We start from the raw sequence: 20895 nt of genomic DNA on the forward strand, positions 1-20895 counted from the left end.
AAGAAATTATTTTAAATATAGATCTAGACTAGATCCAGTTCAAATTGTTTTGTTTATTTGCTCCACATTTTAACTAAAAACAAAAATGGCTGCAGCCGTAAAGGCATGTTTAATATTTACTTTCGCTTTCGCATCTCAAATTATTAGCCTGTAAAAAAAATAATTGGGACCTAGATCTAGATCTAGGCATAGTATTAATATTGATTAATATTCTAATCTAATGTGTGCAACAGTAACTAGATCTATTTTTAGATCTAGAATTCTCTAAGTCTAGCAAGTTCAACTTGAGAAATCAACTTTAAAAGTTAAAAACTTAAAAAAAAAAAAAACAACTTTTTTTTTGTTTTGCCTGGCTTTTGCTGGTGCTGGTGACGTTTCTTTCACATGTTCATTGGGCTGTGTCTCCGTCAGTCATCAGTGTGTGTGACAGTACTCACAGTAGTGTTTGTTTTACTGTTTTATTTAGGAAGTGGCTATTCGGACACGGGTCCCTATAGCCATGGCCGCTATTGAACTAATTGCCAATTGGACCCAGCATTAAGTTCGTTAAGCACTCGTACAACCTGTATTAAAAATTAAAAGGATGATTATAGATACCAGTGTCTGATAATGGAATCTCCTTTAAGAAAGGGGTGTTGGGTTGTTAGTAGTTAGTAGTATTGTAATCTCGACTAATTTTATGGTTAGAAATTAGGGTTAGGCGTATGGTTGGACCAGGGTTGAGGTTAGGGTTAGGGACAGGGTTAGCATTGACATTAACCAGCCATGTGTGTATTTAGTTAACTACCAGTAACCTAACACCCCTTTTTTAAAGAAGATTACATTATCAGACACTGGTGTAAACATTCTCCCGCATTTGTTCTTGTGTCGGTGTTTCTTAATACCTTATATATTCATTTAGCTCTATAGGCCTATACAAAATATTTAAATATTTCAAAATATTGTAAGATGTGGCCAAGTGGAGAACGTCATGCCTGCCAAATCTTGGTCTGTTATGGGTTCGGAACCTATCTTTAAGTTATCCTTTTAGCAAGAAGTAAAGTGTAGTTAACTAAGTTTAATGTTCTATCAGTCTATTTTGATAGTTGAGTTGTTTGCATAGGTGTCTTTTTTTTTTTTAAAAACTTGAACTCTTAGGAATTGAAGATCCTTATACTGTTATTGACAGTTTCGTAGATAATATAAATGTGGCCAAAATTTCTAAATAAAAATACTGTTAGTAATACTGTTTGCGTTTAGAGTAGACGAATCTGATCTAATGCAGTTCTCGATACTTTGTTTCAGGTAAGGACAGTAAAATAATAAACTTCATTTTAATTATAAAAGATAACTATTAATAAAAGACAAAGTCAAAAGTAATAATAAGAAGAATAAGATCTAATAGTAGGCCTAATAATAGTGTTTTAATATTTAGATCTAGAATCTAGCTCTAAACATGGCGTAAACAAAATTCGGACCACAGATCTAGGTTCTGGATTTAGGGTGACTGACTCCGCTGGGTAGACATAGAATCTAGAATCTACTTCTTTACTTAAATTTAATTACAAAATTTAGATCTACATTCGATTCAAAATACACCCATAATAAATCAAAAGTAGTCATAATAGGCCTAATAAAGCATTTAATTGTCTCTAAGATATAAAATCTCGCTCTATAATCTAATCATTTTTTTTTAGCAAACGAAATTTTCTGATATTGAAATAGATTGTATGACTAGACTTAGATCTAGAATCTGCTACTTAAATTAAATTGTAAAAACTTTATACAAGCATGTAGTTGATATTACTGTAGTAGAAGGCTTTAATAAATTACTAAGGCCTACCTACTTTGTTGTCTTTTTACGGCAATATGTATCTGATACTGGACTGAGTTTAATTAAATTAAAATTCATATATAGTATATAGTAATTGCTCTACTAAGTTTTTGTAGCCTAGTAGTACAATCTAGGTCATACCAGCCAACAACAAATAACCACATTATTATTATTTGGTTAATGATTAGGCTAATTTTTTTTAAATCCACTGTTTATAAAAGAAACAAATCAAGCTAGAAACATTATAAGTGAATGGTTTAGAATAATAACAATGGACCCAGTCTACAATTGATACAATTGCAGGTCTACATAGGGCCTACAGTCTGTAGTTTACAGTAGGCACCTAGTGTGTAGCTAGTATACTAGTGTGTAGCTGTCCAGAGTTAAGATTCTTAATGCCTTAATGCTTTCCCCTGATAAGCCATGTGTGCTATAAATGACATAACATGACATTTTTCAAGGTGAGAAATGATGAGGGGAGAGCAGTGGGACTTTCCCCTTTGTTCTCCCTGCTGGGCCCTGAGGGTCAAAATTATATAAGAAATACTATCTCTGTGGGGCTGGGTATCACGGAGGTGAGACATTTTCAGGGGAGGGCAGGGCAGACTCCTCTTTGGTTTTATTGTGGGCTAGATACAGGTGGGGGCAGCCAACATGAGGGTTGAACATCAGTATTTATGTGTCTGATCACTTCCCTGCTGGATTATAAGGGTCTTAAATTGTATAACATGCTACCCAGATTGGTTATTACCCATGGATTACATTAGTCGTTGTAGTGTGGGTTTTGTAGAAGTTAAGTGGTCTCACGTTTGCTACAGTAGATAACCTATAATATATTACTGCATTTGATCAGATTCCTCTACTTAAACTCTAAACGCAAACGGTATTACTAACAGTATTTTTATTTAGAAATTGCGGCCACATATTTATATTATCCACGAAACTGTCAATAACTGTATAAGGATCTTCAATTCCTAAGAGTTCAAGTTTTTTAACATATTTTTCCTTTTCCGCGGGTGCGGTTCTTTTCATACGGTGAACACGTCCAGCGCCGGTGAACACGTCCAGCGCTGGTGAACAGCTGATTGTGTTTACGTCTGGTGTACACCACTGTGGCGGCGGGCGTAGGTATCACGTGATTTAGGTCACGTGTTTGCAAGGACTCTATTAGGGGCAGATAATTTAGTATTAAACGATTTGAAACAAAGGGGAGGTAGCAATTTATGATTGATCTTTACTTTCTCTGTAATCGGCTGCTTTCACTGAGCGGCTGGGGGGGAGGGAGGGAGGGGGTAGTGCTGAATTCACAAATTATGAATTGCTGATAAGCAGAAAATAAAACAACTAGTTGGCGGTTATGCTACGTCGCGGGTCAGCTCGTGTTATATATTGCTTCTATTAAAGCTATACTACAACGCATGCAAGATTTTAGTGTTCAAGAAAACAGGCCCGGGAGCTATCGACTTTAGCCTATAATGAGCTATTTTATATAATTTTTTTGTAGGCCTAGAAAAAAAAAAGCATGTTTTTACCCGCGCGCTCATCATTCACTCGATCAGAGAAGTTCATACCGTGGGCCATATATTATAGACCTAATGACTCCCGCTTGCCATAACATTTGTTAAGAATGATATCAGGTATTTAAATATATTTTTTTAAATGTGTTCATATTAACACCCTAAAAGATATTTTTGGTCGAGTCCATTGTTAGATGCTCTTAGTAAATTAGAACGTACATTGTATTTTGGTTTTAAATGCTTGGTTAAACATTTTAATCTCAACACCATCTAAAAATTATGTATGTAAGTTTGGGGCCTTACCTTTCTTTATTGATGTTGCAGGTTCAAGATTCACCAAATGATTTGACCTTTGAAGACTTGGTCACCACTATACAGTGTCATCCTACTAAAAATATTATTGCATCTGGACTAATTGGGGGAGATATATTATTGTGAGCTAGTTTTAGATATTATAAAGAGTATTTTCAAAGAAGCAAATGTTAAACTACTTGAACTGTAAATTTTTTAAAAACAATATTAAACCTGGAGATTTTAAACCTAAAATGACATTTAAAAAATGTAACATATATTTAGTATATTAATCTTTATTCAATTCACAATTACATTTTCAAAGTTAAAAAAGAAAAGTCAACAGTTTTCCATAGCTTTTTTTTTTTGTCTATTCAGGCATGAATTCAGCAACACAGAGGGTAATAAGGAATTGCATAAGTTTGTTCAGCATAAAAAAGCTTGTAGGGCCCTCAGGTTTTCAGAAGATGGGAGGTGTCTGTTTTCAGTGTCCAAAGATAAATCTCTCTATTGTGTTGATGTTGAAACAAGAAAGTTAAAGAAAAAGATTAAGAAAGCCCATGAGTAAGATTCTTTACTAGAGTTATAAAGTATGTAGACATCAAGTGTAATAAAAAAAATCTTCTTTAGAATTATCTTTGACATAATATCTTTTATAAAATATGTTTATTTTCCCCAATTTTTTTTATTAACAGATCACCAATATATAGTATGGTGCTGACAGGTGATTCATTTGTTGCTACTGGTGATGATGATGGTGTTCTAAAAGTAGGTATACACCATTGAGAAAAGTAAAATCTTATAATTATTGTCAATTAACTTCAGAAACCTTTACAATTTTAAAGGTAATTAGACAATACGTGTATAAATTTATTTCATTGAAGGTTTTAATAGTTTCATGACTCTGTATATGTTGTTGAATGTTTTATTATCTGACTCAATAGTACAGCCATGAATCAGGTTAGATATATTGTAATGGTCAAATACTTAAAAGAAATCAAAACTTATCTGGACTGTTGAGGCAATAACAATCACTTGTATTGTTCTCCAGGTTTGGGATATGAGGACAAAAACGTGCACAATGGAGATGAAGGAATGTGAAGATTTTATCAGTGATATGATTGTAGATGATGACAAAAAGTTTTTAATAGCTGCCAGGTTGGTTATCTATGTCAGTTACTTATGAAAGTAGAAAACTTGTTTTCAACCAGCAAAGTAAAAGGAAAAGCTTTTCCAGAATTGTTTATCTGTTAAAGATTCACATTAATAATGACTAAGTTTTGTCAAAACAGCACATGTAAACTACAAATGTTTTTTTCTAATGTGTTTGATCACAAATAGTGGTGAAGGCACATTGACATCTTTCAACATAAGAAGAAAGAGGATGGAAAATCAGTCAGAATTGTTTGATTCTGAGCTTCTGTGTCTGGCCAAGATGAAGGTCTGTCTTATGCTTTATTCATCTTATTATTTTATTTTAATCTTATCACAGGGTTCCCGCGGCCTCCTGAAATTCCAGGATGTCCTGGAATTCTCCTGGAATTTGAAAAAATCCCAAAAGTCCTGGAATTCTCCTGGAATTTCAAAATTTCTACTCAGTTCTCCTGGAATTTTAAAAAATCTCCTGGAATTTTCGCGCGTAACGAATCTTTTGTGAATTTGCGTGCATTTTCGGTATTTTGTTTACGCCGCCGCTTAGAGTTTCCGTTTCCGTTTTTTTTTAATTCTGCGCACATCGGATGTTGGTTTAAAACTAGATTTAGCCTTGGTCTATATAAGGGTCCGTCTGGCGGGATCTTCGATTATTCAAGTGTCAGCTCTTGAGTTTGATTCTTCGGATGTTCATTCATAGATCTATTTCATTTTTACTGCGTCATTGTGAGAGATTTCTGGATTCCAGTTGTGAACTATTGTGTTTACATTCCAATTTAACATTATGCCGAAATATACCACTTCGTTCAAACCTGCATGGTTAGAGAACGAGTTGTACAAATCATGGCTACAAGAAACCTCAGCAACCTAGGCATATTGTCGGTTATGTGCCAAATCGATAGACGTTTGTCATATGGGAGAGGCAGCTATCAAATCGCATATGAAATCAAGCAAGCATGTACAGCTTGATAAAAAGTCTTCTGGTTGCATAACTGTTGCCTCTCTGTTCAAGAAAGCTGTTGTGCCTACTCTAACCCCTTCACCATCGGCAGCCGCAGCATCCCAGCTTGAAGTTACAGCTGTAACCTTAGCTGAAAAGTCTTCATTACCCTGTCCTGGTCCATCAACTTCAAAGTTGCCACAGGCTCAAACCACCATGAAAACTCATGTAACCAGTGAGCAAACATTGTCGGCTGAGATTTTATGGGCCTTAAAAGCAGTTTGTTCGCATTATTCATTAAATAGCTGTGCAGACATTTCTAGCCATTTTTATCGAATGTTTCCGGATAGTGAAATTGCTAAGAAGCTTTCCTGTGGGCCGGATAAAATGGCATACATGGTGTCATTTGGACTTGGGCCATATTTCCACGAGTTGCTGAAGGCCAAACTTAAAAGTTTAGATGATGGTTTCATCCTTTTGTTTGACGAGGCCCTCAACCGGGAGCTCAGCAAGAAACAGATGGACATACAGTCATACACGTTAGACATTGGGATGATGACAAGGTAAATGACTATTTTTAATTAATTTTTTTATTTTAAATCAATACTTGTACATAACATTGCAATGCAATTTAAAAACTATTCATATAGACCTAGGCCTACTTTTAAAAATTGCATAACAAAATAGTGTATTTAACTTTTTAGGTCATTACAAGGTATTATGGGTCTGCCTTCCTGGGACATGCAACAGCTCAAGATATGTTTAAAAAAATAACAAGTCTTTTTGACTTTGACCAGAGCAAAGTTGTTCAAATCTCCATGGATGGACCCAATGTCAACTGGGCATTACTGAAACTGCTCTCGGCTGAGTTAAAACATGTTTCTGCAAGAGGTTTTATCGACATTGGTAGTTGTGGTCTGCACACCATACACAATGCCTTTCGTTCTGGGCTTGTGGCATCTAAGTGGGAGTTAAGTCACTTCTTCTCCTCTCTCTCATGGTTGTTTAAAGATACTCCGGCACGCCGTGAAGACTACACGAGACTCACTGGTAGCAGCGATTTCCCCCTGGATCATTGCCCACATCGCTGGGTGGAGAATGTTATGGTTGCAGAGAGGGCATTAAAGGTTTGGCCCCATGTCAAGCTATTTATAACATCCCTTTTGGCAGAAAAAAAAGCACCAAACACCAAGTCTTTTGAATTTTTGCAAAATTGTTTGAATGACAATTTTTTAACTGCAAGGATTGAGTGTTTTATTTCAATTGCCAAGACTTTGCAGCCATTCCTTAAAAAATTTCAAAGCGATGCCCCCATGCTGCCATTCATGGCACATGAGCTTTTTAACCTTTTGCGATCCCTGCTTCAGAGGTTTGTTGCACCAGAAGTTTTCAAGAAAGAATGCTCATCAGTTGCAACACTGCTGTGTTTAGACATGTCAACAACAAAAAACCTTTTACCACCGTCTGATGTTGACATTGGTTTCAAGTCTAAAGCTGCAGTCAAAGAAATTAAAAATAAAGTGAGCCAAAGGGATATTTTTCAATTCCAAATGGAAAGCAGGGATTTTTTAAAAGCTGTTGTGACAAAGATTATAGACAAAACACCCATTAAGAACAAGATTGTTCAGAATTTGGATTGGCTGCAACCCAAATGCATTGTTAATGATTGTCAAGCTTGTGTCAAGCAGTTAGAAAATGTAATGTCCTGCTTGGTTTCAATTGGTAGGATCAACCCAGACCACTGCGACAATTTTAAGATGCAGTTCCTGCAGTGGCAGTGCAGCATTAGTGCTTCCTATTCTAGCATATTTTCCTCATTTTGCTGCAGCACCGATCGCCTTGACACCTTTTTTTCCCAATATATGGGTCACAACGAAGATTATTCTATGCTCTGGTCATTAGTACGCATACTACTGATGCTGTCACATGGCCAGGCCACAGTGGAGCGAGGCTTCAGCGTAAATAAGGAAGTCATGCTGGTGAACATGCATGAAAAAACTGTGGTGGCCAAGAGACTGATTTGTGACCATGTTGCCAGTGTAGGGGGATTGTCAAATGTGAGCATCAGTAGTGGGCTGCTCATTGCAGGTGCCAGGACAAAATATCGTTTGTTTTTGGAAGAAAAGGCAGAGCAAGAAAAGCAGAAGTCCAATAAACGAAAGAGGGATGACAGCCAACAGGAGCTGGATGGGTTGAAAACGAAAAAAGCCAGGTTGGAGGAAGACATTAGCAGCCTAACCGAATCTGCTGATAAATTGGCTGAAAATGCTGAGAACACAAACAGCCACAAGTTTCTCATTGAGTCTAACGCCATGCGTCAGGCTGCCAAAAGCAAGAATGAGCAACTGGCAGCTATTACTTTAGAAATACAATCTAAAGTGAAAGAAATTGGCGGCTTGTAATGTGCAAACCTTCAGTCTGTAAATATGTATATAACTCTATAAATATATGTATATAAATCAGTGCATAAAAGCTCTCAAGTATTTCATGTCTTAATTTGGTGAGTACGCTGAATATTGTATTAAATTTATACTTATTATTTTAGAAAAATTTACATTGTTTTATGCGTCATTATATGTCCTGGAATTTTTTTATTCCTCCTGGAAAACTCCTGGAATTCTCCTGGAATTTGAAAATGACTTTGGTGTAGGAACCCTGTTATCATCTTTGACCAAATGTTACTTTTATTTTAGAATGTTTTATAGTCTTTCAATTTGTATATGTAAATTATTATTGCAAGTTTCAACACATTTAAGATGAGCCTCTAAATCACATGAAAGAATTAATTTGAAACATTTTATTAAAATGTTGGATTTTCCTTCACAGGGTGGAAGAAAACTTGTGTGTGGCACAGGAGAAGGTGTTCTAAATATTTTCAACTGGAATGAATGGGGCAATATAAGTGACAGATTTCCATGTGGTGATACTCAGATAGACAGTGTTGTTCCTGTGACAGAAAATGTTTTATGTATAGGAACTAATGATGGACATATTAGGTTTGTTTCTTCATTAGCTTTTTTTGTGGAAACATCATTAGTTTTTGTTTTTTCTGTCTTAAGTATTAATCATTCAAGCTTTTTTTTGTCAAACCAAATGGTTTTATAATCAGCTGTAGTTGCATATTATAACAAATTCCTATTATTTTGTAGTTAATTAAGGTAGTCAGTTATTTTTGTTATAATTAGTGAAAAATGGGAAATAGAACTATAAAAGTCTATGGATTCCCATTTCTTTTAATCTTCAGATGTATACATTTATAACTGAATTGATAATTTAATACTTTTTCAGAGCTGTTCATGTGTTGCCCAACAGAGTTTTGGGTCTAGTGGGAGATCACCCAGGAGATTTTCCCATAGAGAAGCTGAGCCTGACTGCTGACACAAGTTGTATTGCCAGTTGTTCACATGACCAAAGAGTCAAATTTTGGAACATTGAAGAACTTAAAAGCCAAACTGTTGACACAAGCAAGCAAGCAACCAAAAAGGCCAAAAAATTGGTCAAGTTTAGTAAAGCTAAGGCAAATGACTTTTTTTCTGGCTTAGTTGATACTACTGCTGAAAATAATGAAGCAAGTGGCAGTAATAATTCCGACAGTGAAAGTGATGATTCAGATTAAAGATGTAATTTATTTGTTGCTTTGTTGTTTTTTTTTCATTCCAACTTCTTATTACTATATTACTCAAGTTGTTTTAGATAAGTATGCTAGATTTTGAGCTGATACAAGTTGACTTGTGTTATTTTTCTGAAAATGTGTGGGCTAGAAAGCACACACAAAAATACACAAATATTACAGAACAGTTAGTGTAAGAATAATTACATGATAAGCTGCTATTGAACACCAACTTGTGACAAAAACTTCACATCTACAAGTAGTAAGAAAAAACTGCAAAATAAGACTAAACTGTCTTTATTAAAAAATAATGTTATGCAGGTTTAACATAAGAATGCCAGTCTATTAAACAAAAACAATTTTTTCAACATATGTAACATTTCAGTATAACAGTTTTTTACTTTTTTATATTACCGAAAGTGTGTAAAACACATGCAACATATACATGAATGATTCCATTAACTAAATTCACCAGCAACTATTTTCATAATAGTTTCTGCTGAAAATCAATAACAAACTTATGGCCAAAACAATTTTAACAGTGACAATTCTATCTCTTTAGTACATTTTAAAACTAATAAAACAAAAAATAGAATTTAAAAAGTAAATTTTCAAAATTGAATACCTCATCCTTGTTGCTAGAAAAAAAAATTATCTTAAGCACTGTCCTATAATGCCCCAGAGATTATTTTATTACAACATAAATAATGCCTTGAAATTTTAATTTTTTGTGCAATTTTTTCAATTATTTTATCATCACACCCTAAAACTTATTTTTATGATGAGAGATAGAAAGTTACAATGTAGAGCTTGATTAAAGCCCTTTAATTGAGTTGATAAGGCAAATCATTTAACTGGAATGTAAATCTTCAACTTTTCTCACTGTAAGTCTTGAAAGTCCTCTGTAAGAGAAATTTTTAAAAAAAAATAATTATATCTGATGATAGTTAAAAGAGTTTCAATGAATAAAATGAATTGAAAGAAATCCCAAATGAGAGAACTTACTCAGAGTTTTTAGACACTTGAACATACTCATCAACATAATCAGACCTGCCAAGAAGCTCCACAAAGTCAGCATCATGAGTTATCACAACTAGTTGGAAATGGCGCAGACTGTGTCGTTCTTTGATTACCCTGTTAGAACAAGCATTAGTTATTGTATACAAAAAAAACCAACACATCTAAAGTTGATGCACTTTGAAATATTTTTAGGGCCAAAGCATTGGCTGTGGATAGGGGGTGGAATAATACCTATCTAAATTAACCATATATTTCTAAATGTTTGGTGTTATTATAAATGCAACCTTTACCCTAAAAGTTTTAGTACACCTATTAATTAAAACTTTAAAATTTCAAGAACAAAGTTTTATAAGCCCCACTGTAATGATATGTGAGATGAGGAATGTAAAGGCAAATAACCAAACAATTCATTATAAGCAAAAGAAATCCACTTTTGCCCTATGGACAGCCTGTTCTGAAAGGATACTTTTTACAATTCAAATATGTGTAATGTTTATTAAAATAGTCCTTACTCAACTAGAGCTACAGCTAAGCTCTCAATGTTGGCTCTGTCTAAATTTGTGGTGGGTTCATCTAAAGCCAGGATGCCACAGTTTACACAGAATGTTTCAGCCAATGCTAAGCGGATAATGAGTGATGCTAGTACCTAAAAAGAATTATGCTCATGTTAATTTGGTAAATAAAATAAAATCCAGTCTTTAAAACATTCTTTAGTCCGCCATGCTGCAAGAGGTACTTGGGTTGGGGATTAATGCAGCCCAGCATGGGGATGAAACTGAAAATACCTTGGATCACAAAAACACTACCTTAACTAACTGTAAAATCTCCAAAAACTACATAGAGTCATTTACAGATAAATTTACACAAAGTTCATGTGTTATGATATAATTTTCAAGTTTTTTGATAATTGAGAAACATTATTTTCAAATTTTAAAAGGATGAGGATAATACTAAAGTGTTCAATAAAAAAATGTTAAAACTTTATATTTGAAAAAAAAAAGTTTGCAAATCTGATATCTAATAATCCTATTAGCACAGTTATGGTAACGATAGACACATAATATAGGCCAACTTGCTTGAAATACTGAAACCAAATTTACCTTTTGACCAGCACTGCATCTTCCCCTCATGTCTATAGGAATACCATTTTTTATCATAACAACTCTGTAGTTGTAGCTCCTCCTTGCCTTTATTGTACTAGTTGCTGGTCCATCATCTGCTTCTGACTGGATCTCAATAGTCTCAATATCATTTCCCCTGTACACATTTTTCCATAACTCACGGATAATAATGTTGATCTCCTCCATCTTGGATTTGTGGTACCTTTTAATAAAAACAAAAATTATTTTTACAATGACTATTTCAAGTCTATAACCAAAAACTAATTCCAGATAATAAAACGGTACATCTGGCTTTAGAAGTTACAAAATTAAGACATCTATTTCTCAAGATTTTTAACATAGTTTAAAAAAAATGTATTTACTTACATCATGATAGCCTTATCCAGAGCACCATAATACTTCTGTAAGTCTGCATTCACAATCTCTGTGGTTTTTATTTCAATGATCTTGGATTTGTACTTCTGATGGGCATCTTTGTACATATCAGAGCCTAAGTCTTTGGTCACTGCTTTGATTTGATCTTTAAAACCTTGCTGCCGTCCAAAAGCATTACTTTGCTTCTGAGTTAACTCTCTTTCTTTGAGAATCAGTTTTTGCCTCTCTTGCTCTAAGTTTCTCATGTCAAAACCTACCAGTTTTCCTTTCAGTTCTTCAATTTTGGCACCCAGTTTGTTTAGCTCTTCCTGGTTGTTGCGAAGCTGAAGATTGTCTTGCAGTTCCCTCTCACGCATTTGCTGATTACTAATGTCATTATGTAACTGTTTTACTTTGGCAGTGACATTGTCTAGCCTTTCTTCAAGCTTCTTCTGGAAACTTTCCAGTTGCTCCTCTTTCTTCATACAGCTTTTTAATTTCTCAGATTTACCAGAATCATTGTAACTTTTAATTTCTGTATTTAGATTCCTCACATCTGTTCCATTCTTCTTAACAATATCAACATCTGCTTTTGCTTTTTCCATCATCATTTCTTTTTCTTTACTAACATCTGCTTTTTCCTCAATCAACTTTTTAATCTGATTTTCTATGGGTTTAAGCTGTGTACGTGCCTCATCTATATCACGCTGAAAGTTTTTATTTTCACTTGTCAATGTGGCTCTTCTTTCTTCAAACTTAATTTTTTGCTGCAAATTTCCTTCAATTGATAACTTCTCAGCCTGAAGAGTGTGAACTTTATTTCTCATTTTCTGTGTTTGTTCCTGGTATTCACTTAACTTATCCCTTCGTAAGTCCAGAGTTCTGTTGATGGTTTCTAATTCAAGTTGCTTTTCTTCTCTCTGCTGCATTACAACATCTGTTGTTCTACCAGAAACACCACCAATCAGCAAGGCTCTTTGTGCTTCAATTTTCCTTTGTAGCTCTCTTACTTCCCCTCGTCTGCGATCCATATCAATAACATCAGGTTCAAAGCTTTTAGCAGTTTGCAGACTGTCTTCAAGCATGCTAAATTCATCTTCTTTTGTCTGGAGATTTTCTTTAATATGCTTTATATCTTCATCTAACTTTTTAATTTTTTCCTTGAGATTTGGAATCTCTATGTCTTGGATTTTATCTGCATTCTCTTGGATTGGTCTCAGCTGCATGATATCATCATATTTTTTCTGGTACTTTTCCATATCCTCTTCAGCTTTCCTTAGGCTTATGGGTACCTTACGCAACTGTTCTTGTAGTTTAAGAATAAGCTCCCTGACTTCTTGTGCCTGTTGGAACCCTCTCTGACACAATGGGCAGCATGGGTTATTTTTTTCAAGGTTCCTTATGTATTTCTTGATCATATGATCAGCACCAAGAAGGGAACCCTTTTCTTCTTGAGCCTGTGTTAGATTTCTTTGCACCTCATTAAATTCCTCATCCAAGTCCTGACTTTCACATATGTCTTGAATTTTGTCTTTTGATGCCCTCAAGTCATCTTCCTTCTGGCGTAGTTGATCAGTGGCTGCATTTTTCTCTGCCTGCTTTTTTGAAAGCTGTGCCTTGCACTCACTAAGTACAGCATTGCATTTCCTAACATTATCTGTTTGGTTACTTATGTAATCACTGACACTCTCCCTCAAGTTATCCATAGGTATGTGACCTAAAACACTCTCTATGCTATCTTTGTGCTCATTTCTTAACCTTTCAATAGTTGATTCTTTTTCTTGCTGGTTGGCAATCAACATGTCTAGCTGTGTCTGAATCCCAGACTGCTTTGTTATTTTATTTAACTCTGTGCTCAGTTCATTCAATGTGGCATCTAGCTGCTTTTTCTGTCTGTCGAGATCCAATATCTCCTTTTTGATATCATCTGGATTTAAAGAATTTTCAATAGCATGCAATTCATTTTCTGCTCTTTTTAAATCAAGACCAAGACCTGCTAGTTTGTCTTCAGAGGCAGCCATTTGGCTTAGTTTCTGATTTATTTCTTTAATTTCTTTTGTGTTTTTTTCAATTGTTTCATTTTTTATTTTCTCTCCATGTTCCAGTTTTGTTTTTGTTTCTCTCAACTTGTCAACCTTAACTTGCAGCTGATTTTCTGTTTCTTCAAATTCAGCCTTTTTCTTTCTCCCTTCATCCATCATAGAACTTAATTTATCTTTAATCAGCTCAAAGAACAGTCTGTACTTTGCATCATTGATTTCTACGTCCTCTTCCAAACCCTCAAATGTATAAGCCTTTGCTACTTCATATATCTTTTTATTTCGTCTTTTAATATTGGTCTCTTGAATCTCGGCTTCCTTTTCAAGTTTTCCCTTTTCCATCATTAAAGTACTCTTTTCTTTCATCAATTTCTCAATCTCGCTTTTTATTTTATTTTGTTCTTGTTCTTGTTGATCTAGTTCTTCCTGTTTCTCTTCAAGCTGGGAGGTAAAGTCTTGTATTGTTTTTTTCAGTTCAGCAGTTGTTCCTTGAAACTCTTCTTTTATTTTCAGCATTAAATCTTCAATACTTTTTTCAAGATAACTTTGTTCACTAACCAATTTTTGTTTCTCTGTATCCAGTTTAAATATGTCATTTTGTCTAGTTCCGATTGTAATTAGCTGCTCCTTCACAGGCTTCAACTCTTCATTAATATTATTTACACTATCAATTGAAGCAGTAAGTTTAACTTGCAAATCTTCTAGATCTCTTTCCAGCTCTTCAGCTTTGGATTTATGCTGCTTCAGATAATCCATTTCCTTTTTTCCTTCCCTAATTTCTAGATCCTGAGACTGCTTTAACTTTTTTATTTCATCCAAAACTTTTGTGTATCTAGTTGAAGCAAAGATGGCATCAAATTTCTCCTTCAGGGCCTTTCCTTCACTCAATGGCCAGTTTGAATCTTCTTGGTGACAAAATATCACATTATCTAGAACAGCTTTCGATACACCCAGAGCTCCAATCATCTCTCTGTTTAAATCAGCACATCTGGATGTAATTGACTGTTTATCACCATTGGGGGTGAGTCTTGTAAGGACCCCATCTAATGTTTTCATTTCCACTTTTTTACCCTTACCGTCCTTCACCCTTGCAGTCATTGATCGCTGCACTGTGCAAGTAGTGCCCGTTATGTCCCTTATCATCATCTTTACTTGAGCTTTAATTTCACTTTCTTTAGCCAGCTTAGGGTCGTGAACAAATGCAGCTCCTCCTGGTCCTTTAGTTCCGGGTGGCATATCCCCAGTGGCTGCATATTTCAAACATTCTATGATGGTGGTTTTGCCAGTGCCATTGGGTCCAAGAATAAGCGTTAATGGCTTAAAGAATCGAACTCTCTGAAAGTCAGCTGCCTCACAACCAAAACTCCGAATGCCCTGTATTCCAAGTAAATCTACAGTTGACATTCTTAACTATTTCCTTTCACTGTAAAGTATACATAACAAAAAGTTATACTTTTAAACAAAACAAATTTTAGTTAAAGCAAAACAAAAACAAATAAAATACTTAAAAAAAAACTTTTTAAAAAACCACGTTTTTCTTGTGGACTAAAAAGTAGAAAATAACTATTTACATACATTTGATGACAAAAAACGTGGGTACGTTCACCATCAAATTTCCCGACCCATCTGCCCGACCCACGTTTTTTGTCATCAAATGTATGTAAATAGTTATTTTCTACTTTTTAGTCCACAAGAAAAACGTGGTTTTTTAAAAAGTTTTTTTTTAAGTATTTTATTTTCTCCCTTTTAGTCCGTTGCTACACATGAAAAACGTGGTTTTTAAAAAGTTTTTTATATAGTTTATTTTCTACTTTATCTAATCACTTGATTAAGTATGACTTGACTAAGTGTTTTTAAATACACGGACTAAAAAAATCTTGAGCGACCGAGACCCTTTAAACAGAGAAAGGGTGTAATTTACGTTGCTGGCGTGGAGATCTACTCACGAATCACGTGATCAAATCTCCCATAAACAAACAAATAAACGCGAAGCTGAGTTAAGGAAAAACGTGTTTATGTGTATTTTAGCATGCCCAGCGTACCAACCGTGTCACCGTTAACAATGTGTTACCGTGTCCGTTCTCCTTTTTAGTCCGTTGCTACACATGAAAAACGTGGTTTTTAAAAAAGTGTTTATAAATACACGGACTAAAAAAATCTTGAGCGACCAGGATTCGAACCTGGGTTGTCGCGGCCACAACGCGAAGTACTAACCACTATACGATCACGGCCAGCGAGCTCACATCGATTGGGGCCGAAGTAACTGTGTCAATAGGCCTCAAGTCTTGTCGGTATCTTTAGAAATCATGTCCTCAATTTTATGGTCCTTGGGGCGTAATTAAATTAAGCTAATTACGGTCACTGATTGCTAGTTTTTATGATTGCATCTGAAATTGTTAGGCGAAAGTAGCATGCATGCCAAATTTCAGGTCTCTAGAGCAATCAGAAGTGGGCTAATTTTCGATGTCAATTTTAACAACAAACAAACAAACGCGAAGCTGAGTTAAGAAAAACGTGTTAAAAACAAGAGATTATGGCATCTGCAAAGAGAAACATCATTATGACTTTGCTTATGAAAAAAACCTAGAATAACTAGTTGCCTCAACTTATATTTGGTAAAAAAGCTACACCATGACTAGTAGTAGTAACTAGTACTACTAGTAACCCCACACAGTGTCAACTTGTCCCACAACACTGTGCATGCCTGGTATGTGGCCTGACCGACCGAAAAGAGATTGTTAATATTATTGTTTTGAGTTTATATTTAACTCAAATGCAACGAGCCCGCCGGTTGGTTGAGGCCACGCCGGGGGGACGATCTGTCCGGGATTCAAAGGGTCGATTCTAAATATCATCCTCAGTCTAGGACCTAGATCTAGGATTAGGCATTAGGCCTATGGGGGGATAATATTACTTATTATTAAGGCTACTGTTTGTTCAGTTTATTGTTTAAGCTTACCTTCTTTAATCTAAAAATGCCTAACCATTGGTTCTACAGTTTAGTTAAGGTTGTCCTTTTTCTAGACCTAGCTCTAGATCTAAATCTAGAAAATTATTATTTTCAAAAGAAAAGTGAAAGTAGGCCTACGAAAATAAAACAATAGGTTACAGAGCTACCAGATTGGCAACTAGACTAGATCTAGATCTGGATCTTAAAAAAAAAAATAGGGGGCTAAATTATTTTAGGTCTTACAATTTTTAACAGAAATGAAAGCAGTAATAAAGCAGGCCTAAGTAAAGTTTGACTTAATCAGTAAATAAATAGAATCTATATAGATCTATATTCTAGATCTAGATAATATACCAATAACAATCATAATAGATCTAATTAATATAATTATGTAATATGATCGGCCTCTGCGGGAAAGTCACAAAGAGAAAAGTAAAAGCAGTTTCAACATCAACATTTAACTAAAATTTAGTTGTACTGTTATTTTATTTTTATTTTGTTTTCCTTTTTATCTGTGTCGTGAACACACATTTTATTTTCCGTAAAACAATTTTTTTTCTTCTTAGAAAGCACAATATTGACTTTTTATACATATTTTTCCCTGGCAATTAGATTCCAGGATTTTTAATAAAAATAAAATGTAGGCCAACTGGACTTTGATAACAGTGGTAACATATTGCTAAGACTAAGACCAAGTAAAAATTGATAGTTGATTTCCTTTACAATAAATTGATCGAATTTGCATAACCTAATAATTTAGATTCTAGATCTATAATCAAAATAAATGGCTGAATTTGATGCTGAACTTCGTTATGGAATTATGTACTATGTATTACCTGTAATAGTTTTATTCTATTGTGTGTATCATCTTAAAAGCAAGATTAAGAAAGCAAAAATAGAAGCTTGGTGTTTGAACTTCTTTTGTGGGTGGGTTCACAGAAAATTTTGTGATAACGAAAAGAGACTATTATTCCATCAAATGATCGAATTAAAAGAGAAAGCTAAGAGTCCGTTGCAAATTTTAGAAATTGGAGTTGGAAGTGGAATGAATTTTAAATTTTATCCCAGAGGGAGTCATTTAACATGTGTTGACCCTAACCCTTTTCATGAAGCATACATACATACAAATCTAAAGAAAGACAATAATCATTTGAATTTCAAAGGGTTTATTAAGAGTTTTGCAGAAAATATGCCTAAAGTGGAAAGCAATTCATATGATGTAGTTGTATGCACTCTTACTTTATGCACTGTTAGAAACCCAACTGCAGTGCTGGGTGAAATTAAAAGAGTTCTCAAACCAGTGAGTATTTACTACATGGATTCATATTTTAACTCAAACGCAAAACAGGTTAAATTATTCTAATAAACAATATCATAATTTCCAAATTTTATACCAATTTATATCAATACTGGTACACGGGTATTAAACTCCATCTCCAGCAGAGTTTCTTTCAGACATTTTTTTCTGTGATGGGGGAGGGCACTTACTAATTTACTTAAATTTAAGATTTTTTCTATTTTGTCAGGGGGCAGTGGATGTGTTGGTTGGGGGGGGGGGGGGGGGGCGCAATATCTCCAGTTCTAAGACAATCATAAAAAAAAAATGGTGTAAAAAGTAAAGTTTGTGTAATGTCAACAGAAATATTGTGTCGATTTCCATGTCCAGCTACCTGAACTTTCCCCAACTTGAGTCAGATACCCATCCCAGCTGGGTATACTCAGCCTGTGATCTAACTCAAAGACTTTTGGGTTAGTAATTATGAACATTACTGTATTCATCAAATCAAGCAGCAACATGTGGGCAAGGTCTTATATGTCCTTTTCTATGTAATCAAAAGTGATTCACATTATTAAAATTAAATAGCAAGTTGCATGCATCTTTTCAAACAAAAGTGGACTGCTTGAACCACTGGACGTAGTGGTTGATCTACAGCTAAAGTAAAACTTCATAAAGACTATTTTGAATTTCTTAATATTTTTTTTTATCAGCAACAATAATGCACAAGAGCTGGAATTGTCAATATTATTACTTAAACTCTTGAGTTTAAGTTAGGGTTAGGGGATCATGTGTAAAAATCACACCCCCTCTCCCTGTTACAATACGAGATGAGGATGGAGGCCGACTTTGTATGACAATGTGGATCTATAGACAATGGCAATCTGATATGAATGACTGAACAGGACAGCATTGGTTCATTCCATAGTTTGTTTTACAGCTAAATACACAGGGACGACCACTTTTACATCTTAAACGAAGACGACTATATTCACGACGACAGACAAACACCTCTACACCCTAGCACAACATGACGAAGACTGATCTAATCTTTTCCCTCAGCAAATATATCCTACTCTCACATGTCACATCCTTACATGCCTCATCACAATCTTTTATAAATCATTCTACAACATACGTACTCTCATACCTTTGCAATATCTAAGATACCATTCATAACACTCACAGTTGTCACAAAAAACAGATCTCCCTGTCCAAATACTTACCCCACACCTACCACCCTACCCCTTAAAAGTGCAATTTTATTTTTTTAAACTGATCTCTTTCTAAATAATTTCTAAAATATTAACTGAGTTTGTTCATCAATAAGTATACTGATAATTTTTTATTATAATTTACAAAAAGTCTTTAAAAACGCAAAATACTGATTAATTCTCAAACATTATTGTTTAAAATTAAATGCAAAAGTATGTTGTCACACTTTCTGACCACCCCTACACACAAAAGGAGTGTGATGTAATTTATGGACAACCACTAATCAATTACTTAAATGAGCAGGGTAAAACAAATGATTTTCCAATCTTCCAGGGAGGAACATTTTTCTACATGGAACATGTTGCTGGACCAAGAGGATCATTTGTTAGATGGTTTCAAAATAAACTTCAGTATATTTGGCCTTACTTCAGTGGAGGATGCAATATTAATAGAGAAACATGGACACACCTGGATAACTCTGGTTTTAGTAAAGTTTCTTACCGCCATTATTCTGTCAACACTTGGGTGGCTTTCTTTGCTAAACATTTATTATATGGCACAGCAGTTAAGTAATGCATGATTTCTTTTGTATACATTGATATTTTTTTTTATGGACAACACAAAACTAAGCAAATATTTATTTTCCATAATCTTAATTTTTGATAAACAACATGTGATGTATTCCTATTTTTTCTTTTTGTGTAAATAAAGCAAATACCAGTACATTTTTAAAAATCTTTATTATTGCATAGTTTTTTACTAGGGTTCATCAATAAATGACCCACTCATACTCATAGGGGAATGGTGAGTCCCACGTATGTGATGAGGGTGAGAGGCAGTTAAGAAAGTGACAACAAAGTTACATTTTTTTAAAAGTATTTTTAAAATGAACTTAAGCATTTGTTTTTTAAATATTTTTTTATTTATTTTTATAAATTGTTTTAAAAACTGACAATTGAATCTAATTTAATCCAGATTTTCCTAAAAAGTTGTGTACTAAATTGTAATTTCCTGTCAAAGGGAAACTACTCAGCAAATATTCTCAGCAAAAAAAAACCATCCTCACTTGGTCATATCTCTTAAGAAAAATAAAAGATAAGGAGATGATGAGCTAAAGTGTGACCAATTTTAGAGAGGTTGAGGGGTTGACATTTTGTGATGACTCCTCATACTCAAAAAAGAAAGCTCACAGTTACAGATAGGAATCTAATTAATCAATTTTTTTTAGAGCCATCACTTTTATGTCATATTGTAAAATAAACCAAATTTAATATTAATTATAAGCATTAATTTTATTTTTATTTATGCTTTCACAATGTCTAAACTTTCACTTGTAGCAATAACATTGTAATGAATTTATTTGTGAAGCAAAATTTAATTAGCATCGGTCAAGTATATGCAAATATGTGTACAAAAATGTTTAATGTGTCACAATAGAGTAAAATGTCAGTAACATCTTATTTAAAGCGTGATATTCTGGAATGCTATTTAATAAGTATTTAAATGAGGCATTTTATTTGAAGAATAAAAAATTCATAAACAATATAAAAAATTATTAAGTAATTGTTTTATATTTTCATTTAATTGAGGACAACCA

General features: G+C 34.3%; 3 protein-coding genes across 4 annotated transcripts; 2 read left to right on the forward strand and 1 right to left on the reverse strand.

Moving 5' to 3' along the window:
- Positions 1 to 9344, forward strand: LOC131929545 (WD repeat-containing protein 55). The gene is made up of 8 exons (XM_059285809.1): positions 1 to 103; positions 3655 to 3764; positions 4000 to 4185; positions 4317 to 4389; positions 4673 to 4779; positions 4963 to 5062; positions 8540 to 8709; positions 9002 to 9344. Exons 1-8 carry the CDS (start codon positions 86 to 88, stop codon positions 9327 to 9329), a joined length of 1092 nt encoding a protein of 363 aa, XP_059141792.1. The 5' UTR covers positions 1 to 85; the 3' UTR covers positions 9330 to 9344.
- A 260-nt stretch (positions 9345 to 9604) lies between these two features.
- Positions 9605 to 16967, reverse strand: LOC131929547 (DNA repair protein RAD50). Of its 2 annotated transcripts, none has more exons than XM_059285811.1 (6): positions 16817 to 16967; positions 11831 to 15280; positions 11444 to 11666; positions 10856 to 10989; positions 10329 to 10457; positions 9605 to 10225 (listed from the first exon to the last, which is right to left on the reverse strand). In XM_059285811.1, the coding sequence occupies exons 2-6, from the start codon at positions 15259 to 15261 to the stop codon at positions 10174 to 10176; spliced, it is 3969 nt and encodes a 1322-aa protein (XP_059141794.1). In that variant the 5' UTR covers positions 15262 to 15280; positions 16817 to 16967; the 3' UTR covers positions 9605 to 10173. The 2 variants fall into 2 exon arrangements, with proteins under 2 accessions (XP_059141794.1, XP_059141795.1); XM_059285812.1 differs by lacking the exon at positions 16817 to 16967 and adding an exon at positions 16528 to 16546.
- A 442-nt stretch (positions 16968 to 17409) lies between these two features.
- Positions 17410 to 20869, forward strand: LOC131929548 (thiol S-methyltransferase TMT1B). Its single transcript, XM_059285814.1, has 2 exons — positions 17410 to 18107; positions 19632 to 20869. Exons 1-2 carry the CDS (start codon positions 17592 to 17594, stop codon positions 19869 to 19871), a joined length of 756 nt encoding a protein of 251 aa, XP_059141797.1. The 5' UTR covers positions 17410 to 17591; the 3' UTR covers positions 19872 to 20869.
- The last annotated feature ends 26 nt before the right edge of the window (positions 20870 to 20895 follow it).

This window comes from Physella acuta, unplaced genomic scaffold (genome assembly GCF_028476545.2).
Source record: "Physella acuta isolate Inbredline_101_S28 unplaced genomic scaffold, ASM2847654v3 ptg001647l, whole genome shotgun sequence".
In the NCBI taxonomy this organism is placed as follows: Eukaryota; Metazoa; Mollusca; class Gastropoda; family Physidae; genus Physella; species Physella acuta.

Bases quoted from the DNA above. Each gene is read 5' to 3' on its own strand.
- LOC131929545 (XM_059285809.1), top strand. The intron at 3,765-3,999 runs GTGAGCTAGTTT...TTGTCTATTCAG, and splicing joins ATTGGGGGAGATATATTATT to GCATGAATTCAGCAACACAG. The intron at 5,063-8,539 runs GTCTGTCTTATG...TTTCCTTCACAG, and splicing joins TGTGTCTGGCCAAGATGAAG to GGTGGAAGAAAACTTGTGTG.
- LOC131929547 (XM_059285811.1), bottom strand. From the start codon at position 15,261: ATGTCAACTGTAGATTTACTTGGAATACAGGGCATTCGGAGTTTTGGT. The intron at 11,667-11,830 runs GTAAGTAAATAC...TTTTATTAAAAG, and splicing joins CTGGATAAGGCTATCATGAT to GTACCACAAATCCAAGATGG. The intron at 10,990-11,443 runs GTAAATTTGGTT...AATTCTTTTTAG, and splicing joins GATGCAGTGCTGGTCAAAAG to GTACTAGCATCACTCATTAT.
- LOC131929548 (XM_059285814.1), top strand. From the start codon at position 17,592: ATGGCTGAATTTGATGCTGAACTTCGTTATGGAATTATGTACTATGTA. The intron at 18,108-19,631 runs GTGAGTATTTAC...CCAATCTTCCAG, and splicing joins TTAAAAGAGTTCTCAAACCA to GGAGGAACATTTTTCTACAT.